This window comes from Athene noctua, chromosome 15 (genome assembly GCF_965140245.1).
Source record: "Athene noctua chromosome 15, bAthNoc1.hap1.1, whole genome shotgun sequence".
Taxonomy (NCBI): domain Eukaryota; kingdom Metazoa; phylum Chordata; class Aves; order Strigiformes; family Strigidae; genus Athene; species Athene noctua.
In genome coordinates, this window is record NC_134051.1 from 6,423,118 (window position 1) to 6,444,234 (window position 21,117).

General features: G+C 55.2%; 1 protein-coding gene across 6 annotated transcripts in view; it reads right to left on the reverse strand.

The window, feature by feature from the left end:
* The window catches only part of MPRIP (myosin phosphatase Rho interacting protein), an 87,380-nt gene that overhangs the window by 56,745 nt on the left and 9,518 nt on the right, over positions 1-21,117 (reverse strand). For all 6 annotated transcript variants that reach the window (XM_074918926.1, XM_074918927.1, XM_074918923.1 and 3 more), the window contains exons 2-3: positions 19,016-19,093; positions 16,840-16,905 (exon numbers count right to left, since the gene is read on the reverse strand). In XM_074918926.1, the coding sequence (XP_074775027.1) occupies positions 16,840-16,905; positions 19,016-19,093 (144 nt within the window). The remainder of the gene's footprint in view (positions 1-16,839; positions 16,906-19,015; positions 19,094-21,117) is intronic.

Consider the following 21,117-nt stretch of genomic DNA (forward strand, 5'->3'; position numbering starts at 1 on the left):
CTCTGCTGTCCTGCTCTGCTGCGACGCCGCACGGGAAGGGCTCGGGCTCCGGCTGGCTCTGCCCTGGCTCCCAGCATCGCCCCAGAGCAGCAGCTAGCCTGCAGCGCCAGGGGAAGAGACATCCATGCTGCCTCCATAAATGCTTCTTGACAAATGTTAATTCTCCAAGCTAAAATATTCATGAGGGTGGCTGCCGAGGAGCACGCTGCTCATTCGCAGCACTCTTGAGTACTCTGCAAAGGCTGCTGATGTGTTTGCTAAAAGCTTCACTCGTCCCCAGTGCCCAGGCTCGGCTCATCACGGGGCTCGAGGTGGGATGCAAACGGGATCTTGGCTGGGCTGTGGTGTGGGAGGGAGCAAGACTCTGCTGCCCCATTGCCACTGGCATCAGAGCCACATGGGGACAGCCATGCCTTGGGGGAGGGCAGCAGCACAGCTTGGACAGGCAGCTCCCAGCACCAGCGTGGCACACGGAGCCCACACCAGCGCCACCTCCACTATTCCCACCCAGAAACCATCAGCGAGAAAGCACCAACTCCTTGAAAAGTCCCAGGGAGCTCCCTTTTCAGCCATGCAAGGCCATGCACGGCCTCCCTAAATCCCAGCTGGGGATGCACTGGGGCTGGCTTGGCTGGGCACTGCTGTTGGGGTGCCAGGAGGGGGAGATGGCTGCAGTATGCCCTGAACTGCCCAGGCACCGGGCGAGTGAGGCTGGCACAGCAGCAGGGCTTTAATGAGCTTTTTAGGCTTCCTGCCACTAGGCACAAGGCTATTGATACGGCCACGACGCGACCAGAGCTCTGCAGCGGGCAGATTTTATTACACTTATAGATCATCTAACAGGCTGAGCATCCTGGATTTATTAAATTAGACAAAGGCTCTTGAAAACAACCTCTGCAGGCTCTGGAAAAAAATGGACTGGAGCAGTCACCCATCAAAGGGGAGCAGAAGGTTGTGCTCCTCCATCCTACATCTCCCTACAAGCAGGAGCTCTTCCCCAGCCCCATCGTCCCCACAGCACCTCTCTGCCCTCCCTATGCCATCCAAGCAGCAGGCAGATATCTTTTCTTGCCCACCTGAGCACAGTTTTCCCCCCTGCAGCCTTCTCTTAGCAGCAGCTACTGCTCAGTGAATCCACAGAGAAACCTCCAGCTTGCTTGGGCCGTGCATCAGGCAATAGAAAAGCAGGTTTTTACTGTGGGCAAGGGAATGCAATTGAGTTATCAAGCAACACACATCCCCCTGTACCTCTGCACGCACATCTCGTGCCCCTGGGCAAGAAACTAGGGAAGATGCCCCCAGACCTCACTGGGCAGGACACCTGCCCTGGTGTGCAGCCAGCGATGCAGAAACACCCTCCTGGCTGGATAAATGCCGTAATACTTCCTCCGGCCCCATTACACATTTCCCCACCGTTGGCCCCTGCCTGTTCCTCACAGGCACTGACAGCTCCTGAAATCTGTCTTGCGGAGGAGCTCCCCACAGCCCCAGGTCACCCACCGCAAGGAACCGGCTCGGGGAGGTGGGCGTGGAGGATGGGTTCACAAGCCCCATGCACGCCTGGCCCTGCATGCCGGGTCCCTGTAGAGCCCTCCTGAGCCTCTACCAGGAGATAAAACAACATCAGCTCTACTTTTGCCAGGGGGAAGGAATTTTCCTCCTCGGGAGCAGTTTGGGGAGGGGGTGAAACGCAGGGGCTGGGCAGGAGAGTTCAGCCAGGGGCCGCTTTTAAGCAGAGTCGGTGTTTATGTCCACAGACAGCAAGTCTAAACACTGAGCGAGACCGAGAGCTGCCTGTGAGCTGGCCACAAGCACCCTCAGGCTCCTCACCCACCCCATGCCACCTCAGCGAGTCACGGGCAGCACCCATCCCAGGGGTGCCCAGGCAGCAAGTCTGGGGCCACACATCCCATCCGCAGCCCCGTCCCCACGGGTGCCCATCCGGGGAGCGGGTGCTGGAGCCGAGCGAGCCTGGCCGGGGCTGAGCAGGAGGCTGAAGCCGGCTCGTCTTGGCCTTATATGGCGATTTTCGCGAGGCTCTTGCAGCTCCCAGCTGCTCCCCACCCCAAAGCGGGGTCGGGAGCTGGCAGCCAGCGCCTAGCCTGCCTCCTTCCTGTTAACCTCTTTCCTGCTGAACGGCCTCCAAGGGGTCCGTGCACAACGGGGACGGCCATATCCTGTCCTGACACAACCACCCGCTCCGGGCAGGGAGGGTCAGCAAACCCGGTGGTGGTCACCAAGTGGGTGAAACCTCCCATAGCGCTGGGGTCCAACCCTCTGGGTCCTCAGCAGCATCCCCAAATCCAGGGAGCCCTTCTGGGGAGCTTGCACCCATGCACACAACATGCTCCACATCCAACACTGCTGGAGGGCAAGAGGGACATAAGGTGAAGAGAACATCAGCACCATGATGGGAACGAGAGCAAGATCCCACCAGGAAGGGGGTCGAGGGGCTGCTCTGAGCTACCATCCCAGCCCAGCACCGCACAAAGGGCTTGGAGCAGCTGCTCAACCCATATTCCAGCTCTCTGGGGACCAAAGCAAAAGCCCAGCATTGCACAGGGACTTGCCAGCCCTGCCACACTGAAGGCACCATCTCACAGCCCTGCAAACCCAAGAGTTATTCTTCCCTCTTACTCTCCAGGAATTAAATGCATTTAAAATGCAAAATGTCCTCCTCCCCTCCTAGGAGGGGGCTGGGAGGAATACACGATAACAGATCCGACCCCATCTGCTCGCAGCTGCCAGCACGGCATCTTCCCCGCTCCCTGACGCGCAGGCACAACAAGCTACCCAGACGAAGAGGAAGCAAATATCTGCAGCATTCATGCGAGTTGTCATGGTAATCAACCCGATGGCAAAAGTCTGGTGAGACCACGCGCCGGGCCAATACACGCACCAGAGCCTGGTGCAGGGACCATGGCGGGAGAGTTGCCTGGAGAGGGAAACGCAGTCATTTGGGGGTGGAAAGGAAAGGCGGGCTTCATTTGCATCTCAAGATTTGAATTTTAAATTGCACTCTTCCAAATTGGCCTTGTCAACTTTATTCTCCACCCCCTCAGTGTAGAAGACAAGTCCCAGGCGGTCCCTGCACCGCGCACTGCCAGGCACACACGTGCAGGCACTCACCGCCGCCTCCGTGCAACACCGGCTCGCGCGTCCCTCCCCAGGAGCAAAGGGCTTCACCAAAACATCAGAAACCACGTCCCCGTAGTGGAACCCGTAAGGTCACCTGCACACTGATGGTGACAGACACTAACTCTGGAGACAACCCAGGAGGTGGAAAGCTTGGATGGAGGCAGGATGATCTCCACCTGTGTTGGCCAACCACCCAAGCCCTGTTCAACCTCAGCGAGACCTGGATTTCTGCTCAAGGGGGTGAGGGAAATGGCCTGAGCATCTTCCCAGGCATTGGCTGTGCTGGAGAGCTGAGGTCAAACCGGGGCAGGCTCTGCCCAACAGCTCAGGTTCACTCCGCTTACTGGTCACACCAGGGCTGAGGCTGCTGCATTGACTTTCCAGAGACCTTTTGCTTTTGAGCCTAGAATTGGGTAGAAAAATTGGCAAGAGGGACAATGCCCTTGCATCCTTGCAGCAGATACAAAAAAGTGTGAAAGACATCTGAGTGAAAAGGGCTTCACACCTTGGGAAGAACCTCAGGAAATGAACCCAGGGCAAAGCTCCCTCATTGCTTGACTTTGGAGCCAGTCTTCTTGCAAAGTGGGAAATAACTGCAGTTATGTGGGCTTCAGTGTTATTTATAGCACCAAGTGCTGCTGGAATGACTCCCAGGGTCTTCTGTTCAGCACTGCTCTGACCTCGGGGTGACTCCCACCACAGCCAAGGCCACCCAAGGTGCCACCACCCTGGCAGCACGGAGGCGTGCTGCAGAGTGCACAGAAACCAGGCACTGGCTGAGCTGTACGAGGCCATCCTGCTGCATGTGGCACCCAAAATCAGACCATGTGGAGAGAGATTCGGGAAGATTAAGACTAGAAATCTGGGAGGAGAGAAGGGCCTGTGGTAGGAGCTGCTGCTTTTGTCTTCTATGAACCATCAAAGATGGGCATGGCCAAGGTAAGAGCCATCCAAGGAAAGTAACAAATCAAGTCAATCAAAGCCCTGTACCTCCCAAAGTGAATCCATCTCCCCTCCAGCCTAGAGGGAAAGGAGCGACAGGTCTCCTGGTCTCCAGCTATCCCACAACCTCTCCTATAAACACACCCAAGCAGAAGGATCAGAGCAAACGCACAACAGACCAAGCCATTAGCACTGTCACAGCCATGTGAAGCCGCCTCTGATAGCCATTGTCTTGGCTCTGGATAATTCAGGCTCTGCATTATGCAGGCCCAAGAAGCACCATGAACTGCACACAGAGCAAGGTGAAAAATGGCAAGTGGTTCCCACAATAAAAGAGTAAATAAAATGGCAAGACATTTCCTGGTGTCTCAGTAGAGGAAAAAAGAGAAGAAAAAACTTTCAGTTCCATATGAACTAAAAATTTTCCTTTTTTCACTAAAATAAAAGGAAAGCACCACCTCTCAATGGACAAAGTCACCAGAAGCCTCTCAGCAAAGCTCTGCTGAACACTCTGACAAGACACAGGGTTAGACACATTCAATCCAACTCCATCCATCCAGCTCACTCGGTGCTGTACCACAGGGCCACAGCCACGCTTTCTCCCCAGCCTGGCTTCTTTAACTGAAAATTTGTTCTGCCGATTTTGCTTTACAGTGGGTAAAGGTCATTTATTTGTGCTCAACACTCTTCCCATCCCACCACACATACACAGGTCACCCCATGGCCATCTGCTCTCCCTTCTGTGGGGAAATAGCAGGCTCCAGTCCGGCTGCAGCCGAGCAGACGCCAGCTATGTCCCATGGTGCCTATCGAGTCATGCACTACGGTGCTGCCACTGCGATGGGAGTTTCTGTAAGCCCCCACCGTCACCCCCAAGGACTGTCAATACAGCATCTCCCACCAGCACCCAATGACTACAAACAAGGTGAGGACAACCCCAGGGATCAGCAGCACCAGATCCACTGGAGGCTCGGGCAACTCCCACAGGCGCAGACGCTTCAGTGGAAGTTCCTGAATCTGGCCAAATTAGCCTGGAAATCTCATTACTCCCCAGCACTGCTCTTATGAGCTTTGCAGAGCTTCCTGCCGGGCTGGGAATACCATGCGGCCAGGCTCCCAGGGCACTTGGGGGTCTGCAGCTGGAGGTGAGAGGGCCAACCCAAGCAGAAGAGGTTGGGTTGGGCTGGCCAACCAAGCAGCAGCCACATCCTGCACCCCACACCTCACCCCTTTATCAAACCCCATACCTGCTCTGCGTTGCTCCCAGCAGCTTCCAGACAAGCTTGGACCCTGCAGACCTTCCCAATAGCTGAGGTGATGGCCAGAGAGCATTTTCCAACTTTTGACCGTTGGCCATCCCACTGAATGGCATAAAATGGGAGGCTTTTTGGCCAAGAAAGGCAGTTCCAAGGAGAAAAGCTCCCAACAGACACACATGGCTGTTGTGGGGCGAGGAGACCACCCTGCAACAACTTAAGCTGGGCTTTGCTGCCACGTGCAAGGTGCAGTGGAGGTGCTGATGCAGGCAGCAAAGGGCCGTCCTGGCTGGACAGGCACCACCAAGTTCAAAGGCAAGTGGCACCAGGTGAGGAAAAATGCTTTGAGCACCTGCCACAGCCAGGGACAAAGGCTGGGAATACCACACCAGGCTGCCAAAGCTATTCCTATGTCCCACGGGAGTGTTTTGTCCCTAAACCTGCTGCTGCCATCTGGCTCTTGCACTTGCAGAGGAGATCAGGGAGAGGAGCAAGTTCATGGCTGTGACCTGCCCCTGGGAGCACCCCCCACAGCTTCTCCTTCAGGAGCAGTCATTCAGCTCCAGCAGAGAAGCAATCTGGAGCTGGTGCATCTGAGGGGGATGAGCCCAAGGAGGTTTCTCCAGCTCCCATGCCTGGGATGACAGACTTCACTCCCCAGCACTGGCCTGTATATGGCATTAACTGCCCGTGCAAGCTAAACATCCCCTTCCTCCACCCATCTGCTCCATCCATAATCCTCGCTGTCCCTCCTCTAACAGGAAACCAGCCAGAAAAGGGAACCAAAACCCTAATTATATCCCAGTAGCTCCCCAGTGATCAGCTGTGACTGTATGGATGCAGTACAGCAGGCCTGATGAAACAAGGAGGGAAGGGCCAAGGCTGGGCAAACTCCAAAAACCCACCCTTCCTCCCCAGCCACGGTATCACAACGCATGGAAATCCCGTGTAAGTTCAGGGTGCTGCTGGGACACGTCCAAAACCAACCTGTGCTCCCATCCTCTTCACCTCCTCTCCCCAGGGACCCTGTCACCCATGGCAAAGGAAACACCGCAAGCATCACTGTATGGGGACAGAGAGTGGTGACAACCACGGGCTGCAGCAAGAGAGCACCCCACGGCCTTGCTGTTTGGGCATAAAATCATGGAAAGCCACAGCTACGGCACCTGGAGCCACATGGCACCTGCAGCATGGGGCATGCAAAAGCAGGGACCCCAGGATCACACCCCCACAGGGAGGGGTGCAGTGCCAGCGGAGACATGGCACAGCCCTGGGGTGCGTGCTGGAAAAACACAGGGGAAAAAAACCCTCCCCGGTAGGTGGGAGCCTTCCCCAGCTCTCCCCGGCCCCCGGAACAGCCCAAGTCCCGCACGCAGCACCTCTGCCCCGGGGACCTGCTCTCCCTTGAAAGCAGAAGAGGTCACAGAGGAGCCGTGCTGCCCGCGGCGGGTGGCAGCGTGTGAGCTGTGTTAATATACACAGACACATCACCTCCCGGATCCTGCGGGGAAGGAGGTAAAGGGTAACATGAAGTTGCTGTGCACGTGATTTACCTCTGGTAATTTTAACTTTCAGCAAGACTGACTGGCTCTTTTATCTTGTTGCCTACTTGCAGTCAGACTTCAATGACCGCAGGGACGAGTCTCTTCCGCAGCTAGGAAGAGACAGGGCAAAATAAAAAGGTCTTAAAAAATACTATTCACAAAATCACATTCACGGACTGTTACCTGGTCCAGCATGAGGGATAAGCAGTATTTTGCTGGCATTTTTTTTTTTCTACCTTATGTATCTTGCAGCCCATGATAACTCAATGAACAAGACCAATAATAAAACCTGTCTGGGAATTCTCATTTTTTCCACCAGAAATGGCTCAAAATAGCGTGGACAAAAGGTGGAAGACTTCTGCAAAAACCCTGTATTCAGTAACCCTGAGAAAAGCCATTTACAAAACCTCACTGAAGACCTCGGCTTGTCTCCACACAAGTTTTAACCTGACAAAGTCCCTTTTACAGACTCCAAACCTGATGAATAATGCATGTCCGGGATAAACCAGAGATGTAATATTCACTAATGCTTACCGTAACAGAGAAACAAAGACTGCAAATAAGTGATTTATTAACTCCAAACCATGTTGCTGCTTGAACAGAGCATACACCTCGGCTTTCGGCCCCAAAATCCCCGTGGAAAGTTTGCTCTTAAGCCATGGCAAGAGCAGGCCAAGGGCTGGCTGAGCCCCCCCACTCTCATCACACCTCCAGCACAAACAAGCCTTGTCCTGGACTCTGCGAGATGCCGATGGGGGGAAACACACCCTGAGAGCAAGGCTGGGAGCTCCGACCCTCCTTCCTCCTCCTCCTCAGGGGCCACAGTCGCCCCTTCTCCGCCGGGAGGAAAGCGGCGGTGGGAAGCCCACAACCCCACGCTCGCCCACAGCTCCAGCCGCTTTCTCAGGCATTCCAAAATTTGGCCAGAGCCTTTTTTTGCAGCACACCCCCACCCCACCCCCCCGCCATGGCTGGACGCCTGCCTAATTGCGTATTTATTTATTTCTGCATTTTCCCAGCTCCCCGCACACATTGGCGCGGGGCGGGGAGAAGCCGAGGCCGGCTCCCAAGGCAGACCCAAAAAAAAAAAAATACTAGGGGGGTGCAGCTTCCCCCTCATTCCCTGGAGGCCAAGAGGAAGCCGGGAAGCACAGGGCTGGCCGGGAAGAGGGTGGGAGTGGGGGGCAGGAAAGGGGGACGCCAGCAGCATCGCCCACCCCCTTTGCTTTGTGCGCGCGCTTGGGGAAATTAAAAATAGCTGCGTCCAAAGAGTGGCTGCAAGCGCCACAAAGAGCGTGTTGAGCGGAGGCAGCTGCAAGCTATTTGCTGCCCCTGGTAATCAGGATCTCGGCTTGCAGAGCCCCCCCCAGCCCCTTCCTCCCCTGCCAGAAGCTGCCGCTGCCTTTCTCCAACCCACATATGTCATGTCAACAATCAATGAATACAGGATCTCTGCCGGAAAGAAAAACGGGAACGCGCTTTGATTTTTGGAGCAGCTTTGTTGCCTTGTTGGATTCACATCATCATCCTCCTCTCTGAGCTGGCACCAAGGGTTGCGCAGCACCAAATCCCACCAGTAAAGGGCAGGATACCCCATGGCACCCAGGAGAGATGGGACCCACAGGTAGAACAGGGATTAAAAGAATTAAAACCAACCCTGTACCTGCCACCACACAGTACAGCTGGCAGGTGTGGGGCCATGCCACAGGCAGCTTGTTTCACACCCCCTCCCCGGCACCAAGCAACAGTGGGGCAAAAAAATGGTGGTTTTGTTCGTTCTTTGGATGGGTTGGTTGTTCATGTCTCTGTGGACGGGCACAGCCACCCAGGGACCAGGGGATGCTTGGGAGCCCAGCCCTGCACCCACCGCTTCAGCCCCTTCCTCAGCTGCCTGTGGGACTACAGCAGAGCTCCCACTGCCTTCATTTCAACTGCTCCACTGGGAAGAAAAAGGAAAAAAACAACTTTAAAAAAGGAAAAAAAAAGGAAAAAGCAACTGCCTGTAGTAAATACCAGTGCTACCATCTGTCACTCGCTGCTGCGGTATTCGGGGCCGTTACTGGAGTGCTGTTTTGTTAGACACTTACGTCGTGGTGGGACGCAGAGAAGAGGCAGGTCCAAGGCCACCACGCGAGGCAGCAGGTGGGGACGCCAGCCAAAGGCCTCGTGTGATGGTAACTGTGTGCTCGGCAATTAGCTGCGTGATTTCACAACCAGCTCTGACATCTTCACTGCTCAACACTGTTAGAGGCGGGCTTGATTTCTGCATTAATGTTTTACAGCAGATCACGATTTTTCTTTCACTGAGAGCCTGAAGCCAGGCTGGAGACCACAGGTACAGAGCCCAGGTCTCCAGAAGTCACAAAGAAGAAACTCCAGCTGCTACAAGCGCCTCTGTCACCCTGCCATAAACTAGATAAATGCCATTTAAAATCCAGCTCAATTCCCTCACTGCTCTTGCACACGTCTTCTACACAAACATCTTTACCAGGTCTCAAGAGATAGAGGAGAAGGGAAAAAGCAGAAAGGACAGAGCCACTTGAACCTGTTCTCGCTGCTCAGCGTAAGCACAATTCCAGCTTTGCAGCTCGCCCTGCAGAAGACAATAGGGGCTGTGTTGTTTCCAGGAAGGAAGCACCTGGGCCAGGTCATCAAAGCTGCTTGTTCATTAGGAGGTTGCTGGCTGTATCAAGCTCTCCCAACTCTGCTTTCATCCTCTCGCCTTCTGTTAACTCCCAAACCTCCCACCCCGGACTGCTTCACACCGGGGCCTCTCCCCAGCGGGTCCTGCAGGCACCAGACACTCTTCTCGGGGAGCTTGGACGTGGACATCAGTGTCCTCCACCCACACTCGTGAAGATGTGAACAGAAACAGCCACTTTGATCCACCTAAGCTCAGAGTAAACCCAGGCTCTTCTGGGGCCCCAGTGATGGTCCCAGGCATGGGGCTGGTGTTGGAGCCCTTCCTGATCCCCGTTCCCTCAGCCTCCATGAAGCACCCTTCTGCAGCTCAGCAGCTTTACTTCCCCAAACACCAACTAAACCAAACTAAAAGAGGTAAAACAGAGGAGGGTAGGGAACCATCCATGGAGGTGCCCACAAGTGTCTTGACAGCAGGACCCACCTCCAGCAGCAACTGAGGCCAGACACTCTGAGCAGATAGAAAGGGGAAGACATGAGCCACCTGTTACAGGATCCCCACACTCAACCCCAGTAAACAAGATGACACTGGATCAGCAACAAGCAAGGTATTAATATTAGAAAGACCACAAATGAAAATCTGTGTATCCTCCCAACAGGTCCCAGCTCCAGCAATGTCCTGTGCAAAAAGTCCAGGGCACCCTGTACGTTCATGGATTTATTTTTTTTTCCCCAAAAGCCGTACTGAAAATTAAAGACACAAATCCATCAAAGATCTCCAAGCTCTGTTGGGAACCACCAGCACTTGTGCTGTCTCTACATCTCCTGCAGAGTGATCACAGAGATGTGCTTTGTTTCCTCTCCCTTACATCCTGACTTGAGGTGTCCCACTCCTGCCCAGCTCCCCTGGAGGAGAAAGGATCACTGCTCCCTAACTACTCCCAACATTTCCTTGTGTCTACTGCATCATATTTGAGATATACACTAAACATTCCAGGTGAAACCTCCCCACAGATCATCTTCCACCCTGTTCCCCACCAAACCAGTTACTTCCCTGGCTCTGACCACCACCGCCCATCACTCCCGTCCCAGCCAGCTCGCATCCTGCATGATTTGCCATCCACACCACGACCACGAATCCAGGAGATGGAGCACTGCATAAGCTGGTGGGACTGGCAGGGCACCACCACCAGCATTCACTGAGGTGACAAACCACCTCTGGACTGTCGCAGGATGCGGCCGTGCAATGAGTCACTTTGTCCTTCTGTTGGGGTCAAACCAAAAACTGAAGGAGCTGGGCAGAAAGTCCTCCCACCACAGGAACAAGTCAGACCCACGCCTTGATGCCTTGGACAAAATCTGGGGCAGGGGTCCCCGCTGCCATCCAAGCTTCGCACAGCCGCTCCCCTCCAGTCCTTTCTCTTTCAGCTTGCTTTAAATTTGAAACACACTTTGATTCAAGGCAAAAAGCTTTTTACGCTAAACAGAAACTGAAAGTCTTGAAGATCTGGTGAACAGAGGCAACGGCAAAATTGCGTCCATGGGGAAAACGCCAGGGATGGGGAAATGAGGGTCTGTAAAGTCTAGTGCTCCCATGGAAGAGGGGGCAGGGAGAGCTTGGAAACGCTTAAATGGCAAAATGCGTGGAAAAAGTAAGGACAGAGAGGCCAGGATGTTTAAGGTTCGTTTTTAATCCCTGCCAATGAATTTCCATTCTGTGCCAAGACTGAAGTAAACTGCTTTGATCTGAAAAGGAGGAAAAAAACACATGCACAGATTCTTGGCTTCTTAAAACAATATAGATGACAAAGGAGGGAACTACGATGAAAATTAACACAGCACAGCTCTGCTGATGGTGACGTTTTAAAATGCCCCTTTCTGCCAAATAAAGATAATTTTGGAGGGGGGCTGATTAGGAAATAATAATTACATACATCTGCACATCAAAGCATTGGCGGGCACGCATCCCTCCCGCTCTCCCTCTGATCCCCTACCAGCAGCCACCAATGCTTACACCGTTCTTTTTTGCCCATTGATCAACTCCTTAGGTTTCCACGGCCAGGAGCAGGGCCTGAGGCCATGCAGGGCTCCAGATGTGACCCAGCAGCCCCCTGGGCGGTGCCAGACCTCCTACCTCCGAGCTGGCCTCTCTTCTCCTATTTATACACTCGGTCCAGGGGTCCTGGTGCTCCCCTAACCATTGCCAGATGGCTGGCTGGCCTTGCTCTTCACCTTGCCCCGGTCCCATCAGCTCCTGGCTCCCTCTTGACCTCCCTCCCAGCCATGGTGGGCTGGAGCAGGGATGTCCACTACGTCGTTCTGAGGTTAATGTTATCACAATCTGCCTGAGTTCCTGACTCAGGAGCAGGACTATGGTGCTGCAAGCCCAGGAAGGGTCTGCAATATCGCCATGGAGGATGAAACCACCCAACCCCATTCACATCAACAAACTCCAGCACAGAGGTGGCTGACTACTGGTTCAAGCATCCTCTTAGACCCCCCCACCCAGACAGTGGTCTTAACATCCTGCCCAGTTTTAGAAAGCAACTGAACTCCAGCAAATAAGAGGTAGGGTAGAGGCAGGGCTCATAGTCCATCCTCACGCTTCGCCCCACCATGCTGGAAGGTGCCAGACATAGAGGAGGACAGGGAAAAGGACACATCATGCCCAGGGATGTTCCTCCTGATCCCCTGTGGGAGAGCTGGGAAAGGCAACTGGAAGATGCCCTCACTTTGGCATTAGTTATTCACAACACCAGCAAGACTGATCTGCTCCCAGGTGAGCCTGAATTTTACTCTGCTTTCAAACCAGCATACCCACAAAGAAAAAAAACCAAACAAACAAAACACCAAAATTAACAGTCTCAGGCAGCCACTGAAAGGAAGCCTGGTGTGATGGGAGAATACAGCTCTCACTGGGGCAGAGCACTGGAACAGATGCCAGCCCAGTATAAATCCCAGCCCAAGGGAAGTGGCAGGGGGGTAAACTCAAGCCCAGAGACAAGGCCTGGCCCATGGACACGCAATGAGTCATTAAGAAGCTGGGCTGGAGATCCAGACCCTCTTCTCTGACCTGTTCTAGCCACGGGGCTGGATGCATCCGCCGGCAGTGCTGATGCCATCACCCACCTACCCATCCAGGGAGGGATGGAACAGTGCTCTCCATCCCTGCAAAACCCCTCCTGCACACCCACTGCCTCTCCACTATGTTCCCACGCAGCAGGGCTCTATTTATAGAGACCTCAGCTGCTAATTATAGATCACAGCAATCAAAACAAAAGGAGGCAAATGCTCTGCACTTGCCACTCTGGCTCCATCTCTTTATCCCAGCACTATTTTTGTGGCACCTCCCATACTTCAACCAAAACCTCTCAAACTGCCCCGACATCGTGGTAACAGGCTGCTCTCTCACTGCAGCAACAGCGGTGGTTTCACTGGGGACTGCAGGGTGTTTTACTGGGAGGACTGAGATCTTGCACAGCGTGAGGCAAAATCAGAGGGTACAGCACCAGTCTGGGCATCTCACCCCTAGACAAAGCATGCTGGGACCCAGTCACCAGGAGGGGTTTCATTCACCATCTTGACAAAGGTTCCCTCCTCATCCCCTCAAGTGACTGTGATCCCTCCCAGCCCAGGCTGTTTCCCCACAGGCTGAGGACTTTATCCTCTCTAGTTTCAAATTTCCTGAAGTAAAAAAGGTCTAAGCTCTTCAGGTGACTCTTCCACCTCCAAACAAAGTCTGTGGATGCATTTGGCTTGGCTTAGGTCTTTTGGCAGGCTTTAACCTCACACTGTGTGCAACGGGGAGTCAAGGAATGTATCTCTTGAGAAAACCAAGGAAGTGCCACAGGACTGTATCCTCAGACACTCGTAACACAGCAGCTCATCCCCAAGCCTGTCCCTGACTCCATCACCCTTTCCTGCCTTTCTTGAACTCAGTGCAAGACTGGTTTTGCCATCCTCCAGCTGCTGCAGAGAAACGTCAACCCCTGTACATCAACCGGCCCAGCACAGAGGTTTATCAAACGGTAGGAGCAAGACAGCACCGAGGGGTAATTGCAGCGGTTCAGCATGGGAAGGCAACCCTGAGTGCTCACACAACCTCCACATCCACCCGCGGTTGGGAGGGAGGAATTTCTGCACGTCTGAGCAGGCTCGGCTTAGCTGGGAACGGCTGCTGGCATGCTCCCCACAGAGGGGAAGGGGATGCGCTCCACTTGGTGTTCCCAGTGGCCAGGCAGGCTCTGGGTGCCAGCACGAGGTGGGGGCTGCTGGCAGGAACAGCACCCAGCCTGACAGAGGGAGACCCTGGGGAGCGAGTCTGGCAGCTCAGCCTGGCTCTGAAGGGATGGAGGGCCATCGCCTGTGCACATCCTCCCCATCGCAGCGATTGTGCAGAACTGGTTTGAGTTTTCATTGTGAAAATATGTCAAGAGAAAGGACAGATGGACGGACATACAGAAAGAAGGCAGCCGAGCAGGAGCACAGACTCGGCATGAGCTTGGGGACACCCATGGGCAGGTCTCAGGAGGGAGCTGGATGCCAGCAGGGTGGCTGGTGCCTGCTTGTCCCACTTTCTGCTAAAGGATTCCACGCCCAAAAAGCTCCAATCCAACACCAAACTTAACCCACCCCACGGCAAAAAGCTCCTCTGTCCAAGGCTGCCCCAGCCCATGGCCTCTGTGTACCGCAGCACCAACGTCTTTGGGGACCCTCTGAGGTCTCCCCAGCTTGCGGCTGAGCTTCAAGCCACCCCTCCACACCCCACTGCTCTCCAAGCAGCCGGGAGCGAGGAGCGGAGTCGCCCTGGCTGGGCATGGGAATGTCTCTGCTGCCGTCGCCAGCCCGGGGCTCCCCTCCCGAGCCCACCCCTCCCACTTTTAATAAGAGCAGAAATTGTCAAAGCCACAAAATTGACGTCTAAAAGGTTCAAGGCAGAGCAATTCAATCCCTGCTTGCAACTAACTGCCTGGGAGGTCTCCGGCCAGCTCCCAGCACACTGTGGAGGCTGCCCTCGCACCAAGGTCCCCACAGGACTCCCACCTGGCTCCCAGGGAGGGGAAAGTGAGGGTAGATCATCCCTACCTGGGCTACAAAGTGGATCCATCATGAAAAAAACCCACAGTGTCTTACTGCCCAGGCAGGAAAGCTGCACTGCAGCTGAGCCCCAAGGCACTCAACAGACTGCGCCCAGCTACTCCCCACAGGTCCTGCTGGAGTGGAAACCTGCACTGATGGGCACAGGCTACCCCCAGGGACCAGCAGAAAAGCTGTGCAGGAGTAACCTGGCCTGCTTTAAAAGCAACTTTGTGGCACGCAGGGAGTGAGCCTGGCCCTGCCACAGGGCACAAGGCAAAGGCAGGGCTGTGCAGGGGCATCACGGGCTGCTGGAAGGGGCCCCTGACCCCACCAGCCTATAAAACAACCAGAGAAAAACAACTTCCCCCAAGGTCAAGCAGAGGACATGCCACAGGACATGTTCCCACATGCAGAAGAAGATGGTCCCTGTCTGTCCTTCTTCAGCCCCCCTCAGCCCTGCTCCTGTGCAGGCTGAGCAGCAACAAACCCCCCTTCCCCCCGACATTTCCTCCTGCTTGGGGGCTTTTCCTCCTGCCCCAGCCACAGCAGAGGATGCTCTGGTGCTGTGGGCCAGAAGGGTCTGGGGGAGGCTGTGCCCAGCTATGGCCAGGAAACACCTTTAGCACAGCTGGTGCAAACAGCAGCATGGATCCCACACAGTGATGTGCTCCGCAGAAAGGTCAGGAAGGTATTTTTACACCATGTGTCAGACGCTGATGAGCAGGAGGAAGCCATAACCATCTCCTCCATCTATGGCTATGGTGAGGCCAGAAAAAGGGCCATGGGGCAGCAAGTCCCAGTGCCCCGTCACAGCAGTGCTGGGTCAGAGCTGTCCTGTGGGGCACGTGGGGCTGGAGGGGTGCAGGGACCCAGCCCCAGCCGAGGAGGGGTCCAGCAAGGAGACATGCCAGCACAGTGGCATGCTCAAGACATTGACCCGTGCTGCACATGTGCAAGCTCCCTTTTTGTTTTTTGGGGGGTTTCCCCAAAATCCCAAGAGGTTCCTGGAGAACTGTGGGATGCTCCCCCTGTCCTCTGCATAGGCCCCAGCAACTGTCCCCTATGGTGCCACAAGGCACAGGGCTGGGGCACTGCCTGCCTGCTCCTGCCCAGACGCAGCAACACCTGGGGTAGGTCAACCTCCTTAATAAAAAAAATATTCAAAATGGTGTTTCCCAATATCCTTGCACCTCTACCATGGATTAGGGCATTTTCCCGCTCCAGCCAGCCGCACACCACTCTCCTGTCAGCACAGGACATGAAACACCAGCCCAGCGCAGAGCCAGGTTGCTGACACTCTAAGTGTATTAAAAGCCTCCACTGCTCCTACCAGAGACATTTAAATTATTTAGGCACTTGGATCAACCCCAAGAAAAAATACAAACAAACAAGGCATGAAGCTTGAGCAACACTGGCTGTGCTGCCGTGCCTCCCCATCTCACAGTGCCCTCACAGGAGGCATCGGAGGAAGACCAAGGTGCGCTGCTCTCGCACGGAACCTCCCCAGCACAGACGCAGGTCCCCACGTGTCCCCGCACGTCCCTGCTCCACGTGTGCACATACGCTGCCCCACATCCTGGCACGCTTAGGCTTCACGAGCCTCTTACCCAGGCAGATCCCAGCACGCGGGCGCTCACCACGCCGGCACGCTCAGCCTTGGGCACCCTCCCATGGGCTCGCTGTAGCCAGGAGGATAAATCAGCAGCCCTAGGTGGTCACGGCAGGGTCGACACCACTGGGCTCATTGGCCCCACTTCACAGCTCACAGAGGATGGATTCCCCTTCCTTTCGTCTCGTCGGTGTGTTTCACCGAGGGGAGCAGTGCCGGCACCATGCCGCGGCACCGGGGTGGGTAAGCAGCAGGAAGGCATTCCAGCTGACCTATTTTCCATGGGCATCGCTAGGCAGGGCCTCCTTCCCGAGCACTGCCAAGGCGATTCACCACCACCAAACCCTAGCTGGCACCGAGGAACCAAGCAGAAAGGGGGGGGCACAACCTTGGGGACCCCCTCGGCGCTCCCTGCCAGCGTGGGATCTGTCAGTGACTGATCAATCCCACACCAGGTGGGACTCACACGCCTCCAAAACACCCACCGTTCTCTGCAGACTGTCCCATGCAAACCCAGCCTGGCATTAAGTCAAACCCAGCAAGCACAACTCGTCACCAGTTTGGCAGAGAAGTCCCTGGCTGATCCCCCCAGCCCGCACACGGCCCCACGCCTCTGCTGGGCAGCACTCACCATCTCGTCGAGGGCGTAGCGCAGCAGCCCGTGCTCGTAGAGGATGAAGAACCGACGCTGCCATTTCTGCAAGAGAAGACAGCAAGGCATGTCACATCAGTGTCCACCAGTGCCATGGCCTTGCTGGGGGCACTGGAACTGCACACCACAAAGATGGGGCAGAGAAAAGGCACCAAAACCCCTTTGTGGCAGGGGACTCCTGACAATAGGACACATGCTGCCAAAGAAGGGGGGACCCCCCAACACTGTGGGAACCATTCCTAAAGGGTGATGAATGTTGGAGGAGTATTTCTGCTCAGTCCCTCACACCCCAAACCCACCCGTTTGGGGTGCCATGGGCTTTGTGAAGCGAGGCTCTGCCAGGCCATCTGGCAGGAGGTCTGCTCACACCAGCCCACATTGCTCAATGCTGATTTACTGCCTGGTTTTGTAGGCACCCAAGAAAAGGCTGTATTGGGGTTGCCTCCCCACCCTGCTCCTCTCTGCATTCAGACAGACCCCAAACTGACTTGGTTTAACCATACAGGGGACAAAAATAACCAGAGACAAAAGCCTCCAGCTCCTAGGCTGGAACCAGGACTTTCCTCCTCCTCTCCCAGAGGACACCCACAAGCCCCATTACTGCTCTCCCAGAGACCCAAGATCTGCAGGACACCAGAAGGATCCCCCAACTAAGTGCCCCCAGCCCTCAGCTTCAACATCCATGGTCGATTCTAGCACAGGGTGTCATGCTACACATCCCCCAGCAGTGCGTGAGCTCTATCTGGAGGGTGGCTGCATCTCCAGGGGTGGCACTGCCCAGGTGGTCCTGCCTCCCCTGGCACTTCTGCAGCCACAGAGCAAAACAGATTGGATAAGTGATCTGGCTGGAAAACTGCCTTTTTTTTTAGTGTGTGCCAGGTTGTTTTCAGCCAAGAGCAAAAACTGGTTGAGCAGGCTGAAATAAAAAAGGTCCCAGATTCATAGCCCCAGTGCAGCAATTCTTATCTTGCTTTTCTCAGCCCTTCGGGCGAAGTCCAAGGTGCTCAGGGACAAGCAAAACTACCGAGGACCCTGTGGACCTCCGCATGCCCCAGCTTAGCAGGCGGCCTCTGATCTGGGGGGGACTTGAGTTCCATGTCCCCTTAATGTTGGTTCAGCAAGCCTGCAACTACCTGTGACTCCAAATAATGACCTATATACCCCAGGCTGAACTCAGAACCCCATTCCTGTTCACTCGGGAGAAATCTGTTTTTATTACTAGCAGCTCAGATCGTTTTGGCTTCATGACAGAGGGTTCACGGACCATTGCCATCCCTCCCACGCATAAGACAGCCTGGTCCTGGCGGCCTCAGCAGCAACTACCCTGGAAGAGCAGCTTGGGGACAGGCTGGGAGTCCCTGTCGCAAGCCAGTGGTGAAAGGATGTCAGCCTGGCCACATCCTTTTGGGTCTCACACCCCCCAGGGCAAGAAAGTGGGGGACACTCCAACCCTATATGATGATGCTGCTTCGGCAGGGCACGAGCAAACCCTTTTGGGCAGGAGCTGAGTGTGTCCTGCTCTGTCTGCGGGTCTCTGCTGCCAACGCACTTGGCTTCAGAGCTCCACAGGGTTAGAAGAAAACAGGAATCACCTCTCAGCCCCCTCCTTGCTGCAGGACCTGCCTGACACAGCAGTATTCACATTAGGGGGACGGAATGCAGCCTCCCTTCAGGACTCTGGGCATGCCCATGATGAGCTGCAGAAAATAAAGTAATTGTTTCCAAGCACCAAGGGAAAACTGGGCACCTTGCTGATGGTTCCAGCATGGTTCAGAGCTGCACAGTCTGCACCCTGCCAGCCTGTGAGCCTTCCCATCAGCGTGGCATGTGTCATGCCAACCAGGCCCCAACCAAAGCAACACCAAGGCATCAAAAACAGCAGCAGCAAACGATAAAACTGCATGGATTGAGCCTGACCACCACCTGCAGTGCTCCAGCCTGCTGCCCAGCATGGGAGACCTTGCATCCTGGAAAAGGCATTTGAGTCCTGCTGCAGGAAACATCTCCTGGCTTCCTGGTTTGCACAAAGGGATGGGTGTATGGAGGTGCCTGTGGCACTCCTGGGGCTGCAGCCACCTCCGCAGGCAGGGACAGGCCCTTATTGCTCCTCCTGCCACCCCCTGGCACGGGGAGAGGGCGTCTCGGTTTCACTTACCCGGGAGCGATGGACGGGGTTGTCAAAGTCCGTTCCTTCAGGGGCCAGCAGCAGCCAGCCACCATAAATGGGTTTGGCCTGCAAAAAAACAGCAAAAGAAACACATCAGGCACAGAGAAAACAGTCTCACCATGAACCCGCACCACGAGGGATTGATGGTCAGGGACCACGGGAAACTGCACCGGCCCCTGGCGCACAGGCAGCTGCAGGAGTTCAGGCAAACTCAGCCCTGCTAGTGTGGGGAACACGATGCTTGATGGCAACCCACGAGGTTATATACACTGTGTGCATACAGGACCAAGATGAAGACTCAAGGAGAGATAAAACCCCAACCACAAAGACCAATCTCAGCTGCTTCTGCGCGGCATCACGCCGAGAGCACCAACCTCCCAGGTATGGCCAAGCTGCAGAGCCCGTCCTCACTGACGGCTCTTCCCCTCGCCATCGGCAGCATGCCTCTACTCCAAAGCAAAAACATACTCCAAAGGAGAGCTCGATGTTTTCCTTTTGTTAATTAAGAGAGGAAAAACTACCCAGTGCTGGCAGTTCTCCAGCTCGCAGCCGCTTCCCGTGCCGTGCACATCCAACACCCGTTTCCCCGCAGGGGCGGCCGCTGCCAGCCTGCTCCTCCTCGTCAGCAGCTTCCAGCAGCCCACAGCCGAGCACGCAGGAAGGTCAGAGCCAGGCGGAGGGAAAATAGCTCATTCAGCCAGCCAGGAAGAGAAAGGGAAAGAATACCCAGAAAGAAATGCCTTACAGCGCTGCTGTTTATCCGTGAAAAGAACAAACATCCAGGCTCTTTCCACCACCGGGGGTTGGGGTGCAGAAGTGGCCGGCAGGAAGCAGACCCACGCCACGGCGGGCGGTGGGATGGGGATGGGCACCGGGCATGTCCTCCCCCGCAAAGTCCTATGGGCACCACTCCCGCTGCCTGTCAGGCTGCAAACTATTAGCCAATCTCATTCCTGGCAAGGGCTGGAGCCAAATCCTGGTGCAAGAGCGGTGAGGCATTGCCACACCGGCGAGGCGGCTCCGCGGAGGTATCAGGACAGGCCAGGAGGGAGGAAACCCAGGGCAGATCCAGCTTCAGGAGCCCCTGGGTCCAGGGATGCTGCTTTCCACCATGAAACATCCACACAAGCCCCAGCCCGGCCGCACAGCAACAAGGACACATGTTCTCAACTCCTCTCAAAATTATTTGGTTAATCTTGTTGCTTTCGTTCTTTTTTTTTTTTTTTTTTTTTTTTTTCCTTAAAGCTTAAAACTGTTTCCAATTCAGTACCTCCCCTAGATTCCTCCTGCCAGTTTCTGTGGTTTTGTAATGTTAAAAAAAAAGTTTCCCCTCTGGAAAAATCCCTGCAAACAATAGAAGAAACTGCCTATGCACCAAAAACTGTCAAATGCATGAAGCACTGAGTAAGCAAACTGGAAACAAGCCGGAGGAACCCTTTTACTGTTTATAAAGTGAAAAGAAGTAACAAAAATCTCTTATCCCCCCCTCCCAACATGACATATCAGCTCTAGGTGTTGCTCTCCCAGCAGCTGGGAAAACATGATTCAAGAAGACCTTCCTTCCTTCCCTCTCTCTTTAAAGTGGATTAAAAACAATGAAACTGGGAGCGCTGGGAGTTGGATCCAGTTTTGGAGAGTTGCTTCCCTCCCTCCTGGGGGCCTGGGGCACCCCTGCACCCTCCCGTTCCCACGACCGTCATGAGTCTCACCCACACTGGGGGCTTTGCTGGCACAGAAGGGAACACACACACACACACCCCCCGCCCCCCCCGGTTCTGCTCACCTGGGTGCTGGTGCCCTGCTCGCCCGTGGCCCCCATGCTGCCCCCCAGCCCGTGCAGCACCCGCTCTGCGCCGGGCCCCGTGCCACCCACGCTGCCAGCGCCCGGCACGCCCCCGGCACGCCCCGCACCCCCACCCAAAGGTGCCCGTGACGCAGCCGTGCCCACGCAAGGGGAGGACTTTGGAGTTGGGGCTCCCACCGCTCCCCGCCATGCCAGGATGTGGCCAATGCCACTCGTGTGGCCTGGGCAGGGCCACTTGCCACGGCCTTTCCCAAATTTCTCTTCTGTTTTACAGGGCAAATAGCAA